Source organism: Malus sylvestris, chromosome 5, assembly GCF_916048215.2.
Source record: "Malus sylvestris chromosome 5, drMalSylv7.2, whole genome shotgun sequence".
Classification (NCBI taxonomy): domain Eukaryota; kingdom Viridiplantae; phylum Streptophyta; class Magnoliopsida; order Rosales; family Rosaceae; genus Malus; species Malus sylvestris.
Genome location: NC_062264.1, coordinates 39647581 through 39662762, shown reverse-complemented (window position 1 = coordinate 39662762; position 15182 = coordinate 39647581). Strand labels below are relative to the sequence as shown.

The following is a 15182-nucleotide window of genomic DNA, read 5'->3' as shown; positions in this document are numbered from 1 at the left end:
CTTACTTCACCCACCGTAACCTTCAGATCCCTCACTTGAGGCTAGCATTACTAAATGCCATGAGTGTTTGCTATAAGGCTGGTAATCTCAACACGGCAGCTAACTTTGCCAGGTGACTTTTGGAGACCAACCCCAGCGTTGAAAACCATGCAAAGACAGCAAGACAAATCCTGCAAGCTACAGAAAAGAACATGACTGATGCAACCCAGCTAAACTATGACTTCAGAAACCCATTTGTGGTTTGAGGGGGAACATACGTGCCTATTTATCGTGGACAGAAGGATGTGTCATGCCCGTACTGCAGCTCTCGGTTTGTTCCGGACCATGAAGGGAAGATCTGTTCTGTTTGTGATCTTGCAGTGGTTGGATAAGATGATCTCCTGTTTCAACCTTCACATATGACAACAGTTATGTTTAACTCCCTCGTCTCCTTGAGCAATGTTTATCTTTTAAAGAACGCAATTTGATTAGGTTGTGCTTCTCTTGTATTTCTATTTCAAATTTTATTGCAAGGTTCGTGATCATGATTTTCGCTGTAATGAACAGGTTGAGCATTTTGGTCTCGGTGATTCTTGTGACTTCTGAGAATAAACAAATTAGATTGAATTGTCCAAATTACTTGCTTTTCTGAGACTTGTAGCTTTGAAATTCCATATATTATAGACACCATTTTCGTGTTAGAACTCGTTTGTGAATTCCACCGGAGAAATGTCAATCTGCCGGGGATTTTGAATATGTTGTGCTTGAAATGTATTTCATTTCTTGTGTGCCTGAGTAGCTTTCTGTTAATTATATTCGAAGATGTACACTATTGAGAAACGATGGATTATCGGCCATCACCCTGTCGCATTAACATTTCGATTTGCATGCCTTCGTACACACTAGTTGCACCAATGGTTATGCTAGTACTGGAACAACTATCACCTCTAGCATAAGCCATTGAAGGCGGCCCGAGCAAGTATTCAGTGTCCTCTGGACTGAAATCAGCAGTTCTCCGTGGATGCTTCGCCAGAGTCTGTATCCTTCTAGCTCCATTGCTACCTTTTTCATGCTAGGCCTTTCCTCCCTTTTCACCCTCAAGCATCTACTTGCAAGATTAGCCACTCTTTTCAGTGTCTCAAGATTTCTGTCGGTGACTATGTCATCATCGAGAATTTGAGTCAAGCGACCCTGTTCCACGGAACAAACGAAGAAGTTTGCCAGGTTTCTCTCTTCTTCAGGCCTAGTAAATGACAGTGCCACTTTTCTTGTTAGCAGCTCCACAAGAACAACTCCGAAACTGTAGACGTCACTCTTTTCTGTCAGCTGGTTTGAATGGAAGTATTCAGGGTCCAAGTACCCTAGCGTCCCTTGCACTAGAGTTGTGATTTGAGCTTGATCTAGAGGAATCAATCGCGAAGCTCCGAAGTCCGACACTTTTGCTGTGTAATTTTCGTCTAATAATATATTTGTTGTTTTCACATCTCGGTGTATGATTGGCATGGAAGTGGAGGAGTGCAAGTACGCTAGTGCTCCGGCAGTTTCAGCTGCGATCTTCAGTCGTAACTCCCACGAAAGCGACGATTCTTTGCTCTTTACGTTATGAAGATGATAAAAAAGAGTTCCCCTGGTGATGAACTCGTAAACTAGTAAAGGCACTTGTGTCTCCAAACAGCAACCCAGTAGCTTCACCACATTTCTGTGGTTGACTTGAGAAAGAACAATAACTTCGTTTATAAACTGCTCACTTTGGATTGAAGCTCCGATTTTCGACTTTTTTATGGCAACCACTTCATTATCTGGTAGTATTCCTTTGTAAACTGTACCGTAGCCTCCTTCGCCGAGGACTCTACTGTCATCGTAGTAGCCTGTAGCCTTGTCAAGTTCTTCTGCTGTAAAGATTTTTGTTGTCTCCACCAATCCTCCTTGGCGACTCGCGGGTCGTTGTTGTAACAACATGCCACCATTCTCTTTGAAATACTTTTCTCTGAGTTTGATGTAGTTGTTTTTCTTCATTCCCCAGTAGGTCCATGAACCTCCCACCAGGAAAATCAAGGAGGCTACTGTCACAGCTGCAATTCACCACCAAATTAGACTTCAATTTATTACGATCTACATGATAATATAGCAATAGCATGCATTTAATCCGAATTTTTTTGTGCAGGACATCCGTTTATAGATTAAAGAATCAATACACATCCATATTGTGTTGCCTACGGTAATGGAATCGACATTTTATTGCTGACATAGTGACACAGTTTGATCGACGCCCGTTACATAGTCTACCAATGCAAATACTTACCCAATGAAATAATAAGCAAGCGAATGCTTTTGGAAAGATTGCTTCCATTGTCTTTGCTGCAACCAGTTCCAGTTCCAGTTTTCATTCCGTCGCCTTTGAACCCTTTTGGACAGACACAAGAATAATTTCCAGGTAAATTTATACACGCTCCTGCGCTGCAACGGTTTGAAATCTCACACTCGTCGATATCTGAAAAGAGTACAGATTACTCACTAACACATAATTAAGGCACATAGTTATAAATTAGGTGTATCTAAAAGATGATCAGTACCATGACAACCCTCTGGGAGGTACGGATTTCCTTCGTAACCTGGCAAGCACTGACAAAAGTAGCCGGACAGATTGACGGGGCTGACACAAGTGCTATTTCCCTTGCATGCATAGTCCTCCCTCTTTTGAGCTGCATCACATTCTTCATCCCCAATTGCCCAATTGAGAACCATCGGAAGCCGGCTTGTGTTTTCGAGCTCTTGGAAACTTCTATTAGAAAATGTGAACTGGCCTTCTTCCACAATGAAGGAATAGCTACATGGATTAAAGTCCCATATAAGCGTATGATTGGAGTAGCTACTCATCATCACGGTACGAACTTGAAGCCCACTTGGGATTGAAGTCTGGCAGCACCCAATGCCGGAGCAAGACTCACGAATGCTCCCTAAGCTCTCGCAGAAGGTCATGCAACCGGTTACGTACTTTTCGCTCCCACGCACTCCTTCAAAGATCGCGTAAGTGTCACAACCAACAGCAATGAACTTGTTTTTCGTGCCGGAAATCGTGTAAGGAGGGAAGAGCTTTAGCCTTGGGGTGTTGCTTTTTTTGGTATCTGATAAACCCCCTCGACGTAACAATCTCTTGCTACAAACTGCATTATTTGTAGCTCGCCGTCAAGGGATATGTTGGAGACCGGGATTGCAGTTCCTGTCAAAAATGCTGTGGGGGGTTGTGAGGTTTCGTTGCAAACGATGAGGAATTCATCACTGAGCTGGCAGCCATCGGATATCCCAAAAGGGTATGGGATTGACAAATTCCCGCATTTGTTTGGGCAGCCAGGCAAAGCTTGCGCTGCTGCTGCCGCAGCTAAAAATACAAACAATCCCACGAAGGAGACCAGTTGGATAAGAATCCCAGGTACCATGGCAATCATGCCAACATCTCCCTTCTCGGGACTAATTTGTACGCTCTAATATTCCAGTCCGGGTTGAAGTTGTCTTAGCCGGCTCTAATTCTTATCTGCAGGTTTACATTCCAAGCAAGGTGATGACAGATGAGGACCATATAGTCCTCTGATTATAAACCAAAAGAATGATGACAAATAATTATGTGACAAAGTCGAGACAAATAATAGACCAATAATCAGTAGGTTTCATTTATATAAGAGAGTTAAAAATGAAGAAACCAAACAGACGGGGAAAAGGAGTTTTTATTTCTACTTGGAATCTTCGCCATTGGATTATTGACAGTTAAATTCTTGGGTACATCCAACTCTCCATTGCTATATCTGAGCTTTGTAAAATTTTTGGATAAAAAACTCTTTACAAACATCTCGGAACTTCATTTCATAGTGTAAAAACACTTAAAAAGACATTTGAAGAATATTTTTTTTGGTATCAAACTGTTATTGCGCAGCTTGCACTTGCCTATTATTCAAGATTCTAAAAAACGCTAGGCGCTAGTCGGGCGGCCAGCTAGCGCCTAGCGCCTAGGCGGTCAAGACGGATTTAAGTACATGTGTAAAATTTTAGAACTTTTTATATTAATTTTGTAACATTTAGTCATCCCATTTATTTTAATCATTTGTTGGGCCTTTGTTTTTCATTGAAAATGAACTGGGCCTTTGTTTTTCATTAAAAACAAATTCGGCCATGTTTTAAAGGAATGCAATTCCTAGCCAAAAAAACCCTAGCTCTAATTTTCTAAAGCACAACCGCCCCATTTCTCTACAGATACATCTACCTCTCTCTCTCTCTCTCTCTCTCTTCACCAAGCCAAGCCGTCCCTCTTCTTTCTTCTTTACCAAACCCTAACTCTAATTACCTAAGCAGCCGCCCCATTTCTCTGCAATTGCATATCCCTCCCTCCCTCCCTCCCCAGCCAAGCTGTCCCTATAGAAACCCGTCTTGTCCCTCTTCTTTCTTTCTCTGCAATTGTAGATCGAAACCCGTCCTGTCCCTCTTCTTTCTTTCTCTGCAATTACAGATCGAAACCCGTTGGGATGGTCGCCCAATCGTCCAACCTCATTACCACAGCGGAAGAACGACGTTATAATTGACTTACCATCAAAGCCGCCTAGCGGTCGCCGAGGCCGCCTAGCCCCCTCCAGCGTCGCCTAATACCCTTCCCGATTTCTTCGATGATTTTGGTTTAATCGCAGCGGCGAACCACCGCCCAGTGCCTAGGCGCCGCCTAGGCCGCGTTTTAGAACACTGCTATTATTTCACCGACTTCACCATCATATCTCTCTCTTCTCTCAACATTTCTTTCTTTCTTTTCTCTCTCTTCTCTTTCTCTTTCTCACATCACTCCTTCCTCCCCTCCTTTTTTTGGTAATGCATAAAAATTAACAATTAGTCATATTTTAAGACATAATAATATGAATTATTAATCGCGTAAAAAAATTGAACAAAATTATTATTAATAAATTTTTAATGTTTAATAAAAATTTATTAGTAGGAAATACTGTTTCTTAAAAATGAATTAATTTTAAAAAATAGTGATCACTATTTTCATAAACAGTGACACCTTTTTTTAAAACGGTGACACTATTCTAGAAAAAGACACTATTTCTGCAAAATAATTTACAAAACTGTACTTTAAAAAAAAATGAACAAACAATTAAGTGTTTTTCATGAATAAAATTTCATGAAAAATAATTAAAAAAAATAAAAAAATATATATATATATTAATTATACGGAGCCGGTTGTTTGGTGCCCTCCCGGTTGTTTGGCACACCGTATAAAGAATCGGATATGACTAATTATACGGAGCCGGTTGTTTGGTGCCCTCCCGTATAAAATAGCCGCCAGATTAATTTAGTCAGTCTGCCTATTTAGTCGGGTATACACCTGCTTAATAAACCCTTCCAAAATGAATGGATTATTAGTCTGGCTCACTTCCCTCTCTCTCGCACTTCGTTTCCACGACATCTCCTCTCGCCGTCGTCCCTCTTTCTAACGTCGTTCTCCCCGTCGTCATTCTTGCTGACACTGTCAACGCCTACGGCCTCCATGTCTTCCTCTGCTACAAGATCCCCGAGGTTTGGCCGTTGCGCGTCGAAGGCTCTGGGCTTCTTCTACAACTGGATCTTGCAAACAGTCGGGGAAGAAGAAGAAAGGAGAGAGAGGGAGGGAGTTTGGGGGGTGCGGCAAAGAGATCTGGGAAAGAAACTGTAAAGCTTGCAATCTGGGCTTTGCTTGAGGTTGTCGAGAGTGGAGGAAAACACATAGAAGTTGCTGTGATGACAAAGGATCATGGTCTGAAGCAACTTGAAGAAGCTGAAATTGATGCCATTGTTGTTGACATAGAAGCAGAGAAAGCATCTGCTATGGCCGCTAAGAATGGACCACCCAGGGAGACATGATAATACTTTATGGTTAAAACTAATCTCTACAGTTTATCTTAAAATAATAATACTTTAAATTCCTTCTATCCGGTATAGTACCAAACACAATATAAATAATACGGTCATTAGTCCGATACTGCACCAAATGCCCGACTAATTTAGTCAGTACTATCCGGTGACTATTTATCCTATCCGATAGAAATAGTCAGTACAGTCCGAGCTGCCAAACGAGGCCATAGAGAGAGAAGTTGGAAAGGGTGAAAGATGAGAGAGAATTGCAAGTGACCTTGTACCACAGTAATAGAGAGAAGCGTTGCTGTTGCTGTTGCACCACAAGGTGGGTTCAAACCCCATCAACTTCTTAATCTAACATTTATTTCCAATTGGGATCGACCAAAATTATTAATTTAACAAATATTAATTATCAATGTTCTACTGTATTTTACATTCCTTACCAACTCAGGATCTTCCAAACTCATTTTTTATTTAGCTTCAGAAAGTATCAAAGTCTAACGTCCAAACATTAAATGCCAATACACAACATTTAACCAGTCAAACAATTGGTATACATCCCCCACCAAATGCTCTGATACACACCCTAAATTCCATGCAAATCCTTTTGAAGAAGAAATTAGTTTTTGATGTTGGGCCACTTCTTACATGCAAGGCTTGTTTGAGATCCCTTTTTGTAAGGTTTTTTTTAATTTTTTTTAATTTTTTTAAGGATCTTCACCACCTAGTGCTCTGATACACATTACACACCCTAACTAAAAACTTTCAAAATGAATGAAGAAGAATGTTATCTTTTATACAGGCCATATTTACTTTTTACTAAATTTAAATTGTATCTAGGAAAATTCAAACTTGAGTGCATAGAGAGAGCACATCCGCTCTAGCCAATGTGACTACACCAACTAACAATGACATCTACTTGATGTTTGTAGGTTCTTCACTATGGCTAGAATGATAAACAATGTTGAGTTGATTATTTCAAGCAATCGTCCATCATCATATGAAATTAACATTTGGATCTGCATGCTGTCATACTCACTAGCTGTACCAGTACTAGGACCACAATCAGCCCTAACATCCACATGATACACATCTGAGTTAGCTGCCCCAAGTAAGTACTCAGTCTCCTCTGGAATAAATTCAGCTTTTCCCCATGCATGCATTTCTGTAATTCTCATTCCTTCCAGCTCCATGGCAACTTCTTTCATCTTAGGCCTGTCCTCCCCTTTTAACCTTACACATCTTCTCGCGAGATTGGCCACTGTTTTTAGTGTCTCGATGTTTCTCTCATTGACCATATCATCATCGAGAATTTGATTCAAGCGATCCTCCTCCTTTTAACAAACAAAAAAGCTTGCTAGGTTTCTCTCTTCCTCAGGCCCGTCAAAAGCGAGTGCCACTTTGCTTGTTAGTAGCTCCATCAGGACAACTCCAAAGCTATAGACATCACTCTTTTCTGTTAGTTGATTCGTGAGGAAGTATTCAGGGTCTAAGTATCCGAATGTTCCTTGCACTAAAGTTGCAAGTTGAGCTTGGTCTAGAGGAATCAATTGTGAAGCTCCAAAGTCTGACACTTTTGTAGTGTAATTTACATCTAATAGTATATTTGTCGCTTTCACATCTCGATGCATAATTTGCATGAGAGCGGAGGAGTGTAAGTATGCTAGTGCTCCAGCTGTTATCTTCAGTCATAATTCCAATGAAAATGATGATTCTTTGCTCTTTTTACCATGAATGTGCTGAAAGAGAGTGCCATGAGTGACAAACCCGTAAACTAGTAGAGGAACTTCTGACTCTAAACAATAACCCAATAACCTCACTGATAGGATTTTTACCGCTTGCACAAATAGGGATAAAAAACTTAAAAATACTTACAAGAGAACAAGGTAGTTGTAATATAAACGACTCAATTAAGCAAGGTCATTTTTCACAAGAATTGAATGAATAATTTGTATATTTAAAACCAACTCTTAATTAATTATTTAAAACAAAGTTTGGAAAATGTTAATTTTGAGATTTAAAATAATAAAAATGAATTTAAATTAAAAACAATTGAATAAATCAACTAGAAACCAATTTAAAGAGACATTAGGGTTCCGCCGTTACCTTAACAATCCTATTTAGTTATTCCAATTACTTATGAATTACCCATGCTTATTTTGAATATTACGTTCCCTGGAATTGGCGCTGGCTTCTTGTGATTAATAATTGTAATTTCACTTAAGATGAACACCACGTTTTAAGGGTTGCATGGTTCATGAAACTTAATGAGTCTTTCATGTTCATATTTGATCCGAACGTCCGGACGGGTTGTATGTTAGATATACGTTCTATGTTGGAGGTTCCAAGTAGAATATATATTAGGAAAACCTAACCTTCAAAATATGAATGGGTAATTCATGAGTAATTGAAAGAACTACGTATGATTGTTAAGGTTGTCTCTATGGAGGCTCCTTGACTAGCGATTTGTTGCTGTAACAATAAGCCACACCATTTTCTTTGAGTTTGATGAACTTTCTTCTCTGCATCCCCCAATATATCCATGAAAATCGACCTAGTAAAAGCAAGAAGCCTCCAGTGGCACCTGCAAAAAGATTGCAAAATAACAAGAAAATCTTATTTATAGTTTGTTTATGCATGTCTATAAAAATATAATATTAGGATGTTAAAGATAACATATATTGCTAAAAAACAAATTATATAGAGCGTATCATCAATGTATTAATCTTGTTTTTGTTGTCTGGCTAGTGTTTTGTTGTTTTGTTTACGACAGTAAGGTGATATATTGGGACAAAAAATGACATACGTGCGTATAATACTAGCTACAATGAAGACTATTTATTCATTTTGTACATGGATCTTTTCTAAGTCATAGATATTAGTCATCCTCTGGGCAAGACAAACCGTCCATATGGTATATGACAAGGCGTGAAATCAATTTTGATATCATCTCAATAAGAAAATGTACATAACGATCTATACATTATCGACAATATCTATTGAAAAATTCGTGTTGCAGAGAGGAATTCTAATATAAGTGGGTCGAGCAAATAAAATTTGAGGTCAATTGTTCAAAAGAAAATAATAGGTTTATGATTTTAGGCTACGACATATGTAAATAAACAAGCATGCCTAAAGAAAAATAAGAGGTTTGTAGTTTAATTGGTTAAGAGTATTCACCGTTATTCTTTATTAATGCCCAACTTTGACCTCCCTCCCCCAATATCCCTTGTATAAAAAAGGGAATTGCTATTCACAGACCTATTTTTACTTCTCACGTACCCTTGTTAAATTTTGTTCATTGATCTTTTTCAAATCATTCGATCCGACACCTGGAAATTAAAAGGGATATGTGAGAAGTAAAAACGAGTATGTGGATAGCACTACCCAAAAAAATCACAAAAAACGTAAAATAAAACTAACATATGCATACCTAGTGAAATAATAAGCAGGAGGCTGAGCTTTGCTCGACCATTGTCCTTGATGCAACTTTTTTCATCCTTGTCGTCATTTTTGTACCCTTTCGGACATTCACAAGAATAATTTCCCACTGAATTTATGCAGGTTCCAATACTGCAGGAGTTTGAAGCTTTGCACATCAATATCTGAAAAGAAAAAGAATGAATTAAAATCCAATATAAGGTAAAATCTCAAATTTGAGCCATTCTGTCAACAACTCACTGCTAAAAAATGCCAAAGGCCACAGTTCATGTACTATATATCAATATATACAAAACCACAGCATTTGTGGCTAATTGGTATAATTATTCTCACATTATATCAATATATACAAAATGAAGGAAATGTTCTTTAGCTTATTACTGCATAGTGCATGCTTTACTAATGTAGTCATCACCCAATTTTCTTGTCTCTAGCTAACAGCAATTCGCACCCCAACCAAAGTGGCAATTATTTGCTTACTACTGCTGTTTTTTTCTGCTAGTACTTCGCAACAGATGATAAGATATAAAGGGATCCAATGTATGCTGAATCCCTCAACGCAACTCCAATGAGCCTAACAATACAATCATATATACCAAGAAAGTCGAGCAAATTGAAAATTTATTTGTTTTTTTTTTTGAACAAACGATATTATCTACACTAAGGGGGTGAGGAGCTAAGCCTCACAATAGGCTACCAATAATGTGATTTAACCATAATCAAATAAGTAGGCAGTTGAATATCAGAGTGCGCAACGAACGAGATTAACAAAATAATATGAATATTATTAAACTAACGAGAATGCCGGAACGGCTACAAAACCCTAAGAAACTACATTGTGACTAGCTTGATTTCTAATGAATAACAAAGTATCCTATTTATAATAACCTAACCCTAATCTCTAACAAAACCTAATTCTAACGAGCTAAGCCCAGAAAACCAAAAATTCAAATAAACCAAAATACTAATATTTTCCAACACCCCCTGTCAAACTTATGACGATATACGACATGGGTTTGCAAACAAGCAGATGCGGACTGGCTCTGTTAGGCGGACAGATAGGCAGGCTCCGCAACGTGGACAGACAAGCAAGCAGGCAGGCTCCGCAGCGCGGACAGATAGATAGGCAGGCTTCACAGTGCGGACAGACAGACAGATAGGCTTCGCAGCGCGGACAGATAGACAGGCAGGTTGGCGAACTGGCTAACTGATTCTTGATTCTTGCTAGCAAACTAAATCTGATTCAAACTGGCTAGTGTTGAGAGTATGGAAATAAACCGTCACTAAACGAACGAGATTTTCATATCCCAATTGTAGCAACGAATGAACGAACAAACACAAATACTATCACTTGTGTGGCCCAAACACAAACTTAACCATGTTTTTTTTTACCTTGCCCGTGAGGGCCTAAAATAAATAGCAACAATTTTTTCTTTTTTCTTTTCTTCACTTCCTTTTGCTTCAATTTTCCTTTCTTTCTTTTTCCTTTTTTTTTCTTACTTCCCTTTCCAAAGATTTGGTTTTCTTCATACCTGCAAAACAAGCACAGCAGATGCAGGTTTAGTAGCATGATAGAGTTGGGTCCAAGGCGGCGGGAGGTTCATCAGATCCGATCCGACGCGGCGCGCAGGCAACAACTTCAAGTGTGGGTCATCGAGTGTTTTAGATTGGGTGTAGGGTGGCGAGGTGGTGCGGGTCTAGACGCAGCAGCAGTTCAGGGAACGAAGTGGTGATGCGACTGGTGTTGGAGACGAACGACAGATGTGCTAGGTTTCTAGTTGCAGCGGCAGGGTGCAGATTGGGTTCACGGGTTTGGGTGAGAGTGAGAACGAGCATGCGGGTCAGCGGACGAGTTTATATGTTCAGCAGGCAGGTGGTTCCAGGCGGCAGCGAGATGGTGATGGTTCGGTACGAGGATTAAGCGGCTACAGGGTAGAGGGTTGGTTAGGCAGTAAGTAGCGATGTTATTTTGGTGGGTGTGATGGCGGGTTTGCGGCTCAATGACGGAGTGGAGTGGATGCCAATGACAGCTTCGGTGCAGGTTTGGGTTCTGGTAGATAACGAACGGCACAATGAGTTTGGGGTTCTGGGTTCAGCGCGGTGTGCGTCCCAAGTCCCAAACAAACAGATTCAATTTTTTTCTTTGTTTTCAAACAACAAAACCCGAACTAAAACAAAACTGATAGTTTGATACTGAACAAACAGATCGATATCAACCCCCCCAAAATAGATTAATTCCCGAAGGATTTAACCTGCTCTGATACCAAGTTGAATATCAGAGTGCGCAACGAACGAGATTAACAAAATAATAGGAATATTATTAAACTAATGAGAATGCCGGAACGGCTACAAAACCCTAAGAAACTACATTGTGACTAGCTTGATTTCTAATGAATAACAAAGCATCCTATTTATAATAACCTAACCTTAATTTCTAACAAAACCTAATTCTAACGGGCTAAGCCCAGAAAACCAAACATTCAAATAAACCAAAATACTAATATTTTCCGACAAAACATACATACATACATACATTTACAAACACACATGTATACTATGTTGGGTAAATCGCCAAAATGGTCCCTGAGATTTGCATAACTCATCACTTTGGTCCCTGAGATTCCAAATCGATAAAAGTGGTCCATGAGATTGTCCACCATCCATCATTTTGGTCATTCCATTAAAAACTCCGTTAAGTGTCCCGGAGCTCTTGGCCGGAAGTTTGGGCAAATTTCAAAGCTTCGGAACTCAATCGTTTCTTAACCAAATTCGACCCATAATATATCAAAATGAAGATAGAAAAGTGTAGAATAATATTATACCTATTTCGAAGCCCAATGGTTTCCAGAGATTGCCAGAAAATAGCCTTAAAGTTGACTGGTCAAAGTGAAAACTTGAAAACTCGCCGGAAACTGGGTAAACTTTAAACGTTCATAACTTCTTCAATACTCAACGAAATCAAGTGATTTAAAAACTAAAATCATACTTCTCGACGAGACAAAGAGAGTGGTACTTTTTTGACAGCTAAATCGTTGTGGTTTGGCCGAAAAAGGCTCAAAAGTGGCTGAGTTCGCCACTTTTGAGCCGTTTTCCGGCCAAAACACGGCGCTTTAGCCATAAAAAAAGGTACCATTCTCTTTTTCTCATCGAGAAGTATGATATTTGTTTTTGAATCACTTAATTGCATTGAGTATTGAAGACGTTATGAACGTTTAAAGTTTACCCAGTTTTTGGCGAGTTTTCAAGTTTTCACTCGGACTAGTCAACTTTGAGGCTATTTTCTGGCAATCACCGGCAACCATTGGGCTTCGAAAGAGGTATAATCTTATTCTAAACTATCCTATCTTCATTTTGATATATTATGGGTCGAATTTGTTTAAGAAACGATTGAGTTACGAAGCTTTGAAAATTGCCAAAACTTCCGGCCAAGAACTCTGGGACACTTAACGAAGTTTTTAATAGAAGGACCAAAATGATGGATGGTGGACAATCTCAGGGACCACTTTTATTGATTTGGAATCTCAGGGACCAAAGTGATGAGTTATGCAAATCTCAGGGACCATTTTGAAGATTTACCCTACTATGTTTTGATAAACACAAAATTGTTCATCATAATAATCAAATGGTCAAATGGTGTCTAGATTTATTCGCCTTGCATGCAAAAGTGCACACGATAATAATCAAATGGTGTCTAGATTTATTTACCTTCGCAACCACCTAGGAGGTATGGGTTCCCTTCGAAACCTGGCAGGCACCAGCATGTGTAACCTGAAGACCGATCATGGCAGGAGTATTTGCCTTGCATGCAAAAGTGCTCTCGTTATTAGCTGCTATATCACATTACTCATCCCCAATTTCCTAATCAAGAATCGCCGAAAGCCGGGTTGTGTCGTTTAGTTCTTGAAAACTTGTACTGTTGAAGTTGAACTCGCCTTCTTGCACAAGTAAGGTGTAGCTGCATGGGTTGAAGTCCCACATATCCGTATGATTGTTAAAGGTTCTCAAATTTAGAGTCTGATTTTTCAGCCCACTAGGGATTTTAGTTTGGCTACATCCAACGCCAGAGCAAGTGTCTAGCTGATCGATAGCGTTGTCAAGATTGTCACATATGGACATGCACCCGGTTGTGTACTTTTGTTCACACGGTGACCGATAAAAAAAGCACATGTGTCGCATCCAACTACGACGAACCTGTTTTTAATTTCGGTGATAAGACAAAAGCTGAGTATCAAGCACATTGTGTATCGAAGAATTGTCACAGAAGCTGAGTATCGAGCTCATCTATAGAAGTTGAGTATTGAGCTCTTGCTATCACAGCTGCTTAAATAGCCTGGATAAGATAGTTATTTTGTGATTTACACATTCCCCTTTATCAAGCACCAATGAATCACTGTGATAACATCTCAGCCATAACTCTATCAACCAATCATGTGTTTCATGCCAAGTCCAAACCCATCGAGATCGACTATCACTTAATTTGTGAAAGAGTTACACAAGGAGATCTTCAATAACAACATGTTTTAAGAAATGTCATAGATCCTCATTCAGAAATTGTGGCATGTTTGGGTATATTTCTTGCACTGTTTAGAAGTAGTGAGCTCAATCAACAGTTACCCATAAAATTTGAAAATCTCAAGCGCGGGAACTAATTAAATTTTGACATTAAGCTTAGAAGTGTAATTGTTCTAAAACAAGAACATTGAACTAAACCTTAGAAGTTTGTGTGTTTTTTTTTTATCTTAAAGTTCTACTAGTGTCATAAAGTTGTTTGGATAAGAAGCTAAACTGGTTAAGCTTAAGCTGCCTCTAGCAGATATATTGTTGGCCGATATCCAGTTGATCATTTCAACATTGTTAAAACCTTAAATGGCAACAAACTAACGAGGACACTGATTTGCGGGTTTTCCAAGATCGTAGCAGATGACCACATATTTACATTTTGATAGTTTTAGATGGAGAGGTTTGTCTCCACTGATGTAGCAAAGTTACATGTTAAAAAGGCAATGCTAAGATTTTCTATTTTGAAATGTTTGCAACCAATTTATGTGCTCATGTATAGACTAGTTAGCCCATTATTGTAATAGACAAGTTCTGACGGTAGCTATGTTAGCGTATATTTGAAGCTTTCACATATCTACCTGTTACAAAAGATCAATCCGTACCTTGAATTTCTGATACGAGTATGTGTTCATGATCATTCTTTTATGAATTAGAGTGATGTGTTTACCGCATTTGTTTTCAAAATCGCTAACCACTTGGTCAACAAAGAATTAATTTTCAAAGAACCATTGTCATTTGATGAATGAAGAAAAAAGATTGTGCATTATAATCACATCACATTTACAAAATAGTTAGATGAAGAACTATATAGTAAATATTTACATAATGGTAATGTCTTGAAGATCATTATCTCTTGTGTTTCGGAAGACTTATTCTAATATAAGACAAGCTACGCGCCTGTTCTCCCCCTCATAATCATTGTATATGAGTTTGATGATGAAGCATGCATCGTCACCCCATGCAACGATACGCTTGGTTGAGATCCATGGGCAGATATCATTACTTGGTTACCAACAATAACCTATTTCTTGTCTAGAGTTATATCTCTTCTGGCGACCTAGTTACCTGAATACGAGATCGAGTTGACATATAAACTTGGTTAATAACAATCAACTAGTTCTTAGTCTAGAGTCATTGCTATTCCAAATATATCGCCAGTTCAGAAACAACGAAACTTAATAGCTTTTCGCTACACGTGTTGTATTGAATTCAATACTTGCCAGATTCATGTAACAGTCATTGATGCGGATAATTAAAAAGAAAGTTGAACTTGATTATATTTAGAAACAATTATCAATTAATTAGTTATGAATAAGGGGATTTTCGCG

The 15182-nt window shown here is 38.9% G+C and overlaps 1 protein-coding gene and 2 pseudogenes across 1 annotated transcript; 1 reads left to right on the top strand and 2 right to left on the bottom strand.

The window, feature by feature from the left end:
* Positions 1-811: 811 nt before the first annotated feature.
* LOC126624717 (putative wall-associated receptor kinase-like 16) overlaps positions 812-15182 on the bottom strand; it is a 46277-nt pseudogene continuing 31906 nt past the window's right edge.
* On the top strand, positions 5249-5859 carry LOC126622901 (proteasome subunit alpha type-7-like). Its single transcript, XM_050291583.1, has 2 exons — positions 5249-5287; positions 5383-5859. Exons 1-2 carry the CDS (start codon positions 5249-5251, stop codon positions 5857-5859), a joined length of 516 nt encoding a protein of 171 aa, XP_050147540.1.
* Positions 8251-13532, bottom strand: LOC126622900 (wall-associated receptor kinase 2-like; annotated as a pseudogene).